The 12,836-nt window shown below is 41.0% G+C and overlaps 1 protein-coding gene across 4 annotated transcripts in view; it reads left to right on the top strand.

Moving 5' to 3' along the window:
- BIN3 (bridging integrator 3) overlaps positions 1-12,836 on the top strand; it is a 98,431-nt gene that overhangs the window by 37,472 nt on the left and 48,123 nt on the right. For 3 of the 4 annotated variants that reach the window (XM_078379667.1, XM_072978926.2, XM_072978923.2), the window contains exon 2: positions 2,928-2,976. The exons of the other annotated variant lie outside the window; for it this stretch is intronic. In XM_078379667.1, coding sequence (XP_078235793.1) covers positions 2,928-2,976 — 49 coding nt within the window. The remainder of the gene's footprint in view (positions 1-2,927; positions 2,977-12,836) is intronic. 4 annotated transcript variants of the gene reach the window in all.

The raw sequence follows: 12,836 nt of genomic DNA, 5'->3' as shown, positions 1-12,836 counted from the left end.
CCCCATCGTTAACACATTCACTTGGAGATGTGTACTGGAAATGCAATGCTCTCGATGGTTTAAATAGGAAAACTCAAGTCCTATCAAAATAACAGTGCTCTCATCTAAAGGTATGTACCAGAGCACCTTTATTTGCCATGGAGCATGGGCAGGAATGGGCTTGTTGACCTCAGTAATCTCTGTATGGATCAGACGGGCAAACTTTGAAACTCGTAGGGCAGTTCCACTTCAGAAGATGATAAAGGATTCACAATATTACAGCTTGCAACTGAAAACTTTTGTTGTGTCAACAAAAGTTACATAGCATGATCTGAGTAACAGTTACATGGACAGTACCCCATTTGCTTCCTGGATGATAACGTTGATAAGTAACAATAAATTTGTGGATTAAATTAGTGTGTCATCAGGCCAAAACAGAGACCAAGTTATTTTGCACTATCCAAGACCAAGTTATTTTGCACTATCAGAAAATCATTATGGTGCAAGGTGTACGTGACATATATAGGGCACGTCACAAATCTAAATAAACAATTCATCATACTATAGCTGGATGCCCTACAACAGCGTCAACGGATTATCTGTGCAGGTGTGACCAAGTTTCAAAGAACATTTTCAGCTGTTAGATGAAACTTGGGGATTGTTGACATCTTTTCATCCGTATTATAAATTCTAGCCAGTGCTGGTTTTAGGAAATGAAACCACAATACTGTACTGGGACAAACAAGTTATCACAGATAAAACAGTTCATTTTGATAAGCTGGATATTATACTTCTGGATAAGCGACAAAGGAAAGCATATTTTATAGACATTGGCATTCCATCAGCAACCAACCTCAAAAGTGCAGAAAGTACAAAAATTGCAGTATATCAGGCATTAAGGCAAGAAATTAAAACGATATGGACACAAGCTCAGGTTATCCTCCTCATACTAATTTCTGCAACTGGAGTCGTTCCAAAATCTTTGGTTACCAATTTAAAGCAATTGCCAATCACTGCTAATTTACTTCCTCAAATTTTACAAACATGTCACCTTACCCGCAGCGTTTTAGGATTTGGCCTCTAATGTTTAGGCTTGACCCTTTGATGCACCCACCCACGCCAGCAATACTGAGAAATAAGAAGTGCAATATGATTGCAGGTAGTAGCGGCAGTGTAATCAAGCATGTAGACACAAATGCTGAAGTATTTTAAAACAACCAAGCATTCAGAGTCTTATGAATGTTGTAACTTTCATAAGATGCTGTACAGCCGACTGGCTGCTTTCACTTCGTTCATGCGCATCACGTGGTGTCCTATACTTAAGTGGGAATAAGCCTTTTTTCACTCAGTGGGACTTGTTTCTGAGTAGGCCTCTATCTAATTGTTCTCTGAATGTAGCTTTTTAAAATAACGGAGCTGATCGGAGCTTGTTGTGCTGCTAGGGAAAGTTGCCATTTGGCACAAGACTGTTTAGGATTGGGATTTTCATAACTCCAGCCCCAGAAATCATGTACAAGCCCCCGGCAGACGTCTGGGGCTTGGAGAGGAAAAAGGAAGCAAAAGAGAAGTCTTCGTACTGCTGTTGTCAGTAGGATAAAACTTCCAGTGGCAACGCACGTGAGAGTTCGTAAAGATGTGATGTTGGCCTAAAAAGGAGAATTTTTTTTTTAAATGCAGCTTCTGTGATGGTAGTATAGTTTATGCTTCCGTTAACAACTTGGAGTGACTTTGAAAAATTGGTACAGATGGATCAGTATCAAGAAAGGCATCTTTCTGCTTCATTTGCCCCTTCTACACAGAATTTAACTAAGGTTTTGCCCCTATTGTGTTGCCACCAGAAACAATCTGGGGTTTGCCTTAAATCCTTAAGAGCTGCTGCCAGTCACAATAAATGGCATTGCTCTAGGTGAACTAATGGCTTGACTCAAGACAAAAGGGCGTCAGGTCAAGTTCACAGAAAGCCCCTATGTTGATGTGGATGCTCTGCAACCCTCCACTCAAACACTTTCAGTCCTTGCAAGCCTCTGTGACAATCACATGCCAGTTCATTCTGTTCCTACCAGCTGAGTGTTTTGTTTGCAAACGACACCAACCTATGTAGTCTGTAGGATGATGAGTAGAAAATATATCTATATACAAACGAACAATGGGCAATAGTCAGGATTGTTTGAGTTTTGTTGCAGTTAAAGAGAGACCCGTGTATTCGTCTCAAGCTTCTGGCCTTGCTGGTACCTGGCATAACTGTACTGTAGTCCACCATGTCAGTATGCCAATCACTCGCCAGGTTTGCTGGAGATATTTGAGATATTAGAAGCTTCCCTAGATGTCACTATGAAACATTGCCTTCGCCTTGCAGGTAGTTCAAGTGAAGAGATGAAAGCTGGTCATTTGATTTGTAAGATTGGCCTTAAGAAGGAAGGCTTCTCCTTGAGGCTATTACCAGCTTCAGAGTCTCTCTCTGCATATACTGTATATATACGCATGTATAAGTGCATGCATGTTGACCACCTTTTCTTCTCCACTTTATTCCCTATCAAAGTAATTGGAGTGTTTTATTTGCAGTTACTTTTTCAAGCGAGATTGATGAGTAACTTCTACTGCCAAGGGCACCTCGGGCATGTAGTATTTACTTTCAGGTCTACATATTACCCGTGTCAAATCGTACCAAGTGAAAGGACCGCTTTCAGGGTGCGTGTATGTGTGTGGATAGGAGTCTATAACATTGGCAGGCAGAAATAGACCCCTGGAACCCAGAAATGCGTGACTGTGCATTTTTTATTATTATTTCAACACAAATGGCAGCCGTTTTTCCACCCAGTTCCTTTCTAAAAAGCAGCTTAGGAAAGATGTTGTTTGACTTGACATCCTTGCTTGTTTACAGCAGTTCTTATCTTTTCTGCTTTCTTCCCTCCCATCTCTCCCCCCCACCAAAAAAAAAACTCATCCAGGATTCCGTTCAAGATTGGGCAGCCGAAGAAACAGATTGTACCCAAGACAGTGAGTAAACCAATTCCCCCTTTTTTAGATCCAGTCTTTGATCATATGGCTGATGACTCAAGCCAGCCCCATAAACCGGTCCCGGTTTTTAATATGTTGTTTGTGTGTGTGGGAGGGATAACATGAGTGCGCTGAAATTGCTTCTGTCTTTGACCACCCCTCAGTTCCTATGAGTGAGGGGGAGTCTTAGAACTGAGTGGATTATTTTGGTACCTAAGATCCGTGTGTGCCCCCTTTATTTATCCCCCCCCCCAATTTTATATGGTGGGAGGAGGGGCTCATTCCTCCCTGGCATGGTTTTTCTAGGAGATGGCTCAACATGCTTGCTTCCTTCCTTCCTCCTTTCAGCCGTGGCTTGTTTGTTCATCTTTTCTGAGCAGATGGAGGAGGGGGAGTGGTTCGCATTGCTGAATATAACCATTTCCAAAGGAAGGCTTATTGGAGGAAGCTGAAATGCTTAGTGCCTGGGTATGAATTAATTTGGGCTGCGGAGCATTTGCTTTAAAAAGAATGTTAAAACACACACACACACGTACACGGTTTTAAGATGAGTCGGAATGTCTTGTCCTGAAATCCTGGGGTGTCTTTGCTGCTGACGGCAGCCTGTCCTTTCCTCAGCAGTATATCTTTGTGAAATGCAAACTACAGAGGGTCATGTTAACTATCTCTGAATTAACCTGCCTTTTCCTGCCTTTAATGCAAATATCCCTGAACGGTGGTGTGATCCCACATGCTGGCTTTGTAATTCTCCTGTGGCTAGCAGGCCATATCCCTTTTTTTGATGGAATACCTACAAGTACTTCACCATCAGTACTTGTGCCTTGGTGTGCAAGGCGGGATTACGTGAGAATCTCCAGGCAGCTTCCTTGAAACAGCTTGGGTAACTGGGTGAGGGAGAGTATTATGAAGGGATCTTTGTTGCTCTTCCCCAATGGTAGCTGGTGTTGAAAAGCTGGTGGCAGCAGCTCATAGATTTTACCATACTGGAAGCTTTCCTGTTATCACTTCAAACTGAGCATGAGCTGAGGAGACAAGAGAACCTAGCTACTTTATATTGAACATTATTCTGCTATAAAGACTTAATGGACTTGGGCCCAAGCTATCTCAAGGAGCAGGTCTCCCTTCTTGGATGTTAAGATCCTCAGGAGAGGCTTTTCTTTTTGATTCCACCACCTTCACAGGTGTGTTTGGTGAGGACATCGGAGAGAACCTTCTCTGTGGTTCCTCACAGACCTTGGAACTCCCTCCCACAGGAGACTAGCCTGACCCCATCTTTGCTGCTCTTCCACAAAAGCAGGCGAAGACCTTTCTCATTAAGCAAACTTCCCATTAGTCATTGGCTGCCTGTGTGGGATTTTTTAATGCATTATTGTTTCTTACTACAGTAGTTTGAATATGTTTTTAGTGTTGCCTTTTTAAAATCATCTTTTAGTGTGGTGTTTGTTTGATTTTTTAAAAATATTTCAAGCAAAACCAAAAGAAAAAGGCAAAAATGTTGTAGCACTTTAAAGATTTTTTTTTTGTATGCTTTCTATTTTTAGCTTTAAATATTGCCTTTTAATTATGTAAGCCACTTTGGGTCCTTTTTTAAGGAGAAAGGTGGGATAAAAAGAAATATATAGAGACTATATAGAGAGAGTGTACAAAGGATGAGGCCCTTTCAGTCAGTCTGAGCAACGTGAGCAATGTGCAGCTTACCAGATGATGATGATGCACTGCATCCCTCATCAGTCCTAGCTAGGGTGGCCCATAATGAGGAATACTAGGAATTGTAACCAAGCAATACCCGGAAAGCTGCACTTTGCTCACTTCTGTGACCATTTTGGCTACATAATGATCACGACACAGAGAATGAGTTTGCTTTCAACAGGTAAGATGTTAGTAGTAGCGAACAACCTGCATTTGGTCTCTTTTTCGTGGACTCTTATTTGTCCTGCTTCTCGTGTCCTTTCCAAGTGGCAGTACTAGCGGCTCTGCGACTTCCAGTAATGGGACACATTATTGTCAATGTAAAATTCTCCTAAGCCCTGTGCAAAGACATTGCTTCCAAAATGGATTATGATTGAGTAGATACAACATGAAAGGCTTTGTTCATATAAGCCAGCAACCAAACAGGGCTGAGCAGGCTTTGTTCCTATAAGCTCGCAGTGAAACAGGGCTTATCACTGCTGTGCTTGTGGAAAGAGAGGCCAAAATACCTCAGTTGGAATTCCAAAGTAAACAAACCATGAATGAAAAGTCCAAAAGTTGTAAGCCATTTCTGCCAACAGGGGGAGCCAGGTAGGAGCAGCTAGATTTAATACACGAGTTTGCTTCTCTCTCCTGGTGAGCCAGAGTTCTCTGCAACCTTGCCTTGCCATGACATCTCAACAATTTCTTTGTCTCCAACAATGTCATGAGCACAAGAAGAATTAAATCGATTAAGCATTTGGATCACCTTCCTTAAGAAAAACAGATGAAGTGCCTGAAGCTTTTTAGTTTAGAGGGGGGAAAGAGAGATGTATTTGGGCATGATGTAGAGAGAAAACTTTCCTTGCTGTCAAATAATATTAGAAGTTGGAGAGGATCACCAGCGAAACTGATTTGTAGTAGACTCTGCTCACGCAAATGAGACAACTTATTTTGGTAATACATATTACAGAACTCGTTCTCATAAGACCCACTGATGGCCACTAGCTCAGATGCTTTTAAAAGAGATATCTGAAGGATATGTCTATCTGTGCTATGATTCTTGAATAGAATCTCTGAGTCTGGAATGGTGTGTCTTCAGCTGTTGTGTACCAGTGACACTGGAGCATCCCGCTCGTGAGCTCTCAAGAACACCCTGACTGACCATTCATGGGAACTGAATATCAGATGAAATGGGCATTTGGTGGAATCCAGGAAAAGAATTCTTAATTTTAGGGTTGCCATAATAGCTCATCTCTTCAAAAAGTATCAGGAAACCATCTGTTTTTCATATGTAATTTAGTCTTTGGTTTTCAATTAGAATTTCTTCCTCGCTTTTAAAAGATTAGCTCTCCTAGCTTTTTTTGTGGATTGTGGACAGAAATCCAGGTTTTTTTCTGGGAACTGCAGCAGTAGTAGAGGGGAGGATCTGTTTTACTGTGCTGTTGTATTCCAGATGTTCGCCTCTGGAGACTGTTTCAGGAAGTGGGAAGGTGAGGCATCTCTAGGGCTAAATCCAATGTTGATCAGAGAAGGAAGTGGTTTGTTGTAGAGACTCTCCCACTCACAAACCTAGATCACAAACATATACACACTTAAGGGGGAGAAACTTAATAGAGACCAGCTACTGGCTGGTTCCAGAGCAATCTGAATTCCAGTATAGGGAAAGGAGACTTTTTCAAATGGCTAAAAAATAATCCTCCTAATACAAACATGGTTTAGTAGCAGTTGTTCTAGGAAATGATTGAATTCGGCTGGAGGAGACATTAGTCATACTTCGCTGTGCCTACTTGTTGTCAATCCTCGGAGGAAGGGCAAAGTATGAACTATAATACTTCATGATCAGAGGAAGCCCCTTATGCAAGACATACTTAAGTACTGAACTGATTTGATCTGCAGCTCTTTAGACCTGCCATTGCAGCCCTTTCACCTTAACCTGGTGAAATCCAATACCAGACAGTATAATCTCCCCCTGTCTTGAAAGGAGCAACTTCGTTCTGTCGGTGTGGAAGCAGGGCAGGGATCTGATGGCGACAACTGTTCTGCTGCCTCGTCAGGCACTGATTATTGTTTCCAGGCGGAATTTGACACCCACCTTTACCTGTGCTGCTTGTAAATGCAGAGCTTCTCAGCATCTGGATGGAATTTGTAAGGAAGTTAATTGAAACCCTCCTGAAACCTTTTCATGCGTTTTCTACTTACATTCTGGGGTTCCTTGGAGGCTTCTTGCAGTGAAAAGATTAGTGTACAAGACAGCTTGGAAGTTGCTGCTGATCTTTTCTTGCAGGGAACACCTGCAAGAGAATGTGGAGTATATTCTAGAGCAGGTTCCCAACCTTGAGTCACCCAGGTGTTCTTGGACAGCAACTCCCAGAGACCCCAGCTAGCAGAGCTGGTGGTGAAGGTTTCTGGGAATAACAGTCCAAGAACACCCGGCTGACCCAAGATTGGGAACCACTGTTCTACAGCGCCTTTCCAGTTCACTCAAGGTAATAAGGGAACCCCATTGGTTTGGCCCAGGTGCCACACAAGGTGATTGTACACCCCTCGTTCTTGCTCTAAAATCCTTTGTGTCACTGCCTCTGTAAGAGTGTGAGCGAGTGCATGTGAGTACACACACACACACACACACACACACACACACACACGATTTAGCAGATAAGGCAATATAGAAATGAAAATATATACTCAGTGCCTGGAAAATTTCAGTTTTGGACGACTCAAAAAAACATAGTAGATGTTATTTTGTGAAGTTGATTTCTTTTGGTCCAGTTCCAACTGTGTAAACTGAATCAGGACCCCGGAAATAATTGATTTAGTTTAAATTAAAGCTTCCTATCCTCATGTGTCAGTTTCAAAGGCTGCATAGATTTCCTTTTGTCTTGGGGAGCGGTAGGTACGCCAGGTGAGAGAAGATTTTAAAAGTCAAAAATTGCCACTGGATCGGGACCTCTGGTGGTGATTTTTGCACTATTAAAAGCCCCTGCACCCATCCCACGGCTTCCCCAAGAGCAAAATGGAGCACAAGGGAGCCTCAGAAGCTGAAATGCGGGAGCGGGGAGGTAATAGAAAGCCTGGATTTAAATTAAAGCTTTCCGGTGCTCCAGTCTGGTTTATGCCAGTGGAACTGTGCCAACAGGATTTTGCCCATAATTTCCAGTGGTTAATTTAAGAGTATTCCAGTCGAAATCATTTCCAGGTAAATCTTTGCTGTTTTTTAACTATAACATTTTAACCACACCATGTACATTTAATTTGTTTCCTAAACAAATATTTTCATTTAGCTACTTCTGACAGTTCAGGGGGGGAAATGGATACTTAAGCACATAAAATCGACATGGCCTGTTTTGTGTTGTTTTAATTGTTTACTCAGTGTAAGTCATATCTTGTATTGATTTAGGGTAGCAGAAAATTTTCCTGTTGGAAACATTTCCAGAAAGCCCACAATCCTATTTATAACCTTAGGAAATCATAAATAGAGGATTGCTCCTTCGGGGTGTAGCTCCTTGTAATTTTTAATTTAATTTAATTTTTTTAATTAAAAATCAAATTTCTGATGATTTAAAAAATTTTAAAATTAGATTTCTCTTGTGATTTAAATTAATTTGATTTTTTTAAAAAAAAACATTGATTTTTATCCAGCCGGAGCTCCTTCCCTATGATACTGCTTTTTGTCCAGATGTTTTCCTTGCTCTGAAAGGTTGAAGTGCCTCTCTTCAGGCTTAGTTGCAGGCAAGGAGAGTTTTAATCTCTCACCCACCACAAAAGTCCCCCCCCCCACTTTTCTGAAAGTGAATTTGGCCTTCAGGTTGGAAAACGTTCCCCATCCTCAACCTAAGTGGATAGGTTTTGCTTTGTTTCCAGGGTCTGAAGACTTGTTACTGGTTTTTGTGTGTGTTTTTTAAAAATGTTTTTAACATTTTAAGCTGACTGCAAGCAGATTTGAAAGTATTCTTTATATAAAGGTTATTGCGTAACTTCAGTAGTCTTTTCAGAACTTTTTCTCATGCTGCCACATTCCTAGGTCGGCTTCAGTGTGTGCCCAGAGAGCCGCTATCTTAGCAGGGTGTCTCAGAGAGCTAGGCACATTATTTTATTTTATTTTAAAAAGAACTTTCTCTATGCAAGTTAATTCACTGTTGTTAGATTAATGTATTGTTATTTATAAGGAGGGAAGCAACAAAGCAACAAAACACCTCATTTGCCACTTAGTATTGATAGCAACGTAATAATATAACATAATAATAATATAGGAGCTTCCTGTCAAAATACCTTTTAAAATGCCTTAAAATTCTCTTTAAATGTTATTTCTGACAATAACTCAAAAATATTATTTATTGTATCTTAAAAATTACTTTTTACATTACTCCTTCTGTAACTTTGTAAACTTCCTACATTTACTTGTTGTGCAGGAAGTAACCAGTTACATGTAGTTGTTACTTTTAACTCATGGCTTGAAAGCCGTAGTCTGACCACTCTTTTCGGCATTCCCGCCGTCATGCTTCAATTTGATTCAAAGATGGTCAGCTAAATTCTTTTCCTGCTTCTTAGGGTAGGATAAAATGATATAAATAAATTATAATAAAATACTGATAAATATTCCTGTAGGCTTCTGCAATCATCACTAGACCAGTTTTAGGTATACTTGGTCAGAAACCGGATGGCAGATATTTGCAGGCACTCTGCATGGCAGGTGCAGGCCATTTCGGGCTATTCAAAGGCACAACAACCTACACAGGGAAAGGTGCGGTGTTAACACAAGGAATTTAGGGCCACATCTTACCTTCATTTGTCTGTTTCCTGTAGTTCTGACTGTATCCTGAAGAACAAAAGTGGGAGTACAGGAACCTCCTGTTCGGACATGCCTGAACAGTGGCTAGGGTGGGATTAGGAGTCTATTTCAAGCTGCCTCACAGGCCTAGTTGGCTGAGAAGCATCTAATTCACCCTGATGTCATGCTCTTTGGTGGAGACCAGATTATGACCCTCCGTGGGGCTTGGAAAGGAAAGCACCGTTGCCTCCTCCACCCTTATGCTTTGCATTCTTCAAGCCTAGGGATGAACATCACACTTGTTGCCAAGTGGGTTAGGCAAAGCATGGAGTCCTTCTTTTATCGCCTTGGCAAGGAAGTGAGGGAGTTCTGCGTCCCCCCCCCCAATCACCAAAAAGTGGCTTTGAAAAAAGTGTATGTTTCTTTTGAGGTGGTTTCTGCTAGAACACAGGCAGCAGCCTTGTGGCCGATCCAGGGAGCCCAGACGCTTCTCAGGCTCTGTTCTGAGATGACGTTGGGTACAGCGGTAAGGCTCTTTGTAGAGTGAGTAGCTTTCATTTGGGCACCTCCCTTCCGTTTGCCAGAATCCAGAGTCTTCCATGAAAGCTGAATGGTGGGACAATGAGGAACAATAGAAGCAAAGGGGTGTTTACCCTGTGCATTATTAAAACCACGGAATGTCTTGCCATAAGATGTAGTAATGGACACCAACTTCGAAGAGATTTTCAACAGGAGTGGACAGATTCAGGGAGTCTTAAGATTCAGGGTGGATTTGATTTATAGCAAATTGAATTACCAAGATGACCCTCAATTTTTAGTCTAAAAATTTTAGACAAAAGTATAGTCTTATACATGAAAAAATATGGTAAATTATGATTTCCATCAATTCAATTTTTAAAAAGCATTGATTTTTATCCATCCCTCTAAGATTATCAGTAGCTGTGCTGTCATGATGAACAGTATACTTCCAAGCTCTAGTTACTGGGGAATAGGAGCAAGAAGGTATAGCAGAGCATAATGCTTCTGGGCTTCCCAAAGAACAACTTTGGTGTGAATAGAAGTGGGAATGCCAAAAAGGCCATGAGTCTGATCCATGACAGCTCCTATCATGGCACCATTATGTGTAAGTCCTGTTAAATAGAGAGGTGTGGAAGGTGTAATAGATAACAAACACGGGCACACACATACACTCAAAATGAGTGAAATTTGTTCATCTAGGGCTTTCAGATTTCACCATCTGGATTCATAAATAATGGGATTGAAAGAGATTATGAATGGGCTAGTCCTGCCCCTTGGAAGCCAGCATGCACTTCAGCCACTAATCTGTGACACTTCATCAGTCAGAGGGGTGATGAGGGTTTACAGTTAAATGGGTTTCTTTTTATTTATTCATTGTATTTAGATACTGTATTTCTTCCATGATGGATCTCAAAGCAACCTATCTATACGTAGCCACAGTCAAGGCCTGATCTGTTTGACCTCAGCAAAGTAGGAGTGTCTTGTGCTTTCACGCTGTGTTCCATGGCAAATCTCCAAAATGGTTTTTTAAGCAAAGAAATCATTTATTCATGGAAAACAGAAATGAACATAAAATCAGGTGTATGTGAAAGGAAACATACAAAATAGCCTGCTCTCTCAAATATTGCCTTCACTTAGTCATCCAAAGCAACATAACAGGGGGAAGAAGTCCAAACCACACGCTTCTTTATAAGAGAACTCTTAGTCCAGGTGTAAAACTGGTGACCACGCAAGGCAGCTGGTTTCAGTACAAATTAGGCAAACAGCTCAAGATCCGAAATGTGGTGAAGGAAGAGGAATCAGTTTGTGCATGTTGAGAGAAGTCATTATAGAAGTGCATTTTATATGTGTATTTTATTTATCTGAAGTATTTTAATGCAGTCTTCAATGAGAAAAGAAATGTTCCTGAAGGGCTTACGAAGGTCAGTAATTAGACATTTGCTGCCCTCATTGTAGTCCAGCACACACAGCACAAATTTATCGAGAAATCCATTTTTAAAGTAGAGTTTTAAAATGCGAAGAAAAATAGAATAGAGTGTACTCTTATTATGAACAAGTAAACAAAGGTGAAAATAGATCCCCCGTATTCTGGGGCTTTCAGATGAGTCACTGGGGATAAAGGTCAAAGAGATGCTTGTATGAAAGGTTATAGAACCAGAATGGAATATCACCGGCTCAGAGAAAAGTATGCCATCATATTAGATATTTATTCATCTTCTCTGCTCAGAATTGAGCTGCAATTTAAACAGAAACAATAAATGATTAAACTTGAGCTTATCTTTGGAAGAAAGGGGAAAAGATTTCACTGTGAATCAATCCGACTGAAAATAATGATGAATTAAATGGTATTGTGGCATTTAACTTTGGAGGTCCAAACAGGTTTGTTCTGCTTTTCTCTGTTGCCAGTCCTGTAACTTGAATATAGTGGATTTAAGACATGTATGCTGGGAGTGCCCTAAAATATAGTGGTCTTGTCTTTTTAACTCAAACGATCAGTAAGATTTTACAGATGATAACTGCTAGAGTTCTGTTTGAGCCATTAGTTGTCGTCTTGGTGAAAGGGGGCTCAAAAGAATAACATGAGCTGCTGTGTATATTATTGGTGTCAAGACTGTAAACTGCCTGACAATGGAGGAAAGTTTACCTACTAATCTGTATCATCCTGTTAAATGAAATACTGTACAGTTTAAAGCTTGCCTGCCTTATTTGTCTTTGAAACAGTGTAAAGATGGGTAATAGAGAACAGAAGAATAATACTGTTTTTTATATATTTTAAGTAATTAAAAATGTGTAGAAACAAGAGAGGGCAAAGTGCAGCCCTCCAGAGGTTGGGGATTCGTATCTCTCATGAACTGTTGTGAGCAGAGCTAGCTTGGGAAGATGGGTTTTGGGGAGCTGCACCATATGGAGGACTGTGCACTTGGTTGGCCACCCTTGCCTTGGGACACTGAAGGTAGCCGATGTGTTTCATCGTTCACCTTTTAAATAAATGTTAAATGTTGTGGGGGTGGATAATATATATTATTTGAAGCTCAGTATTTTCGTAATTTGTTATCTCTCTCTCGTCTGAATAGCTGACTTGCCACCAGAAGGCAATAGGGATGTAGTTATTGCCTAGGCAGGTGACTAGAAAACATGGTGGCCATGCTGGGAACCAGTTGGGTCAGGAGCAGTGCAAACAAGTCCTTTGCAGCAAAATGTTACAGTGTAGAGTACTTTTGCTTTGTTGCTGTTTAGTCGTTAAGTCATGTCCGACTCTTCGTGACCCATGGACCAGAGCATGCCAGGCCCTCCTGTCTTCCACTGCCTAACCAGAGTTGGGTCAAATTCATGTTGGTTGCTTCGACGTCGCATGATGTATTCTGCATCATGCCAGGGGACAATATACATCCTTGTCGTACTC

Source organism: Pogona vitticeps, chromosome 8 (assembly GCF_051106095.1).
Source record: "Pogona vitticeps strain Pit_001003342236 chromosome 8, PviZW2.1, whole genome shotgun sequence".
Taxonomy (NCBI): domain Eukaryota; kingdom Metazoa; phylum Chordata; class Lepidosauria; order Squamata; family Agamidae; genus Pogona; species Pogona vitticeps.
The sequence above is the reverse complement of the archived record's forward strand: the minus strand, read 5'-3'. Positions and strand labels throughout refer to the sequence as shown.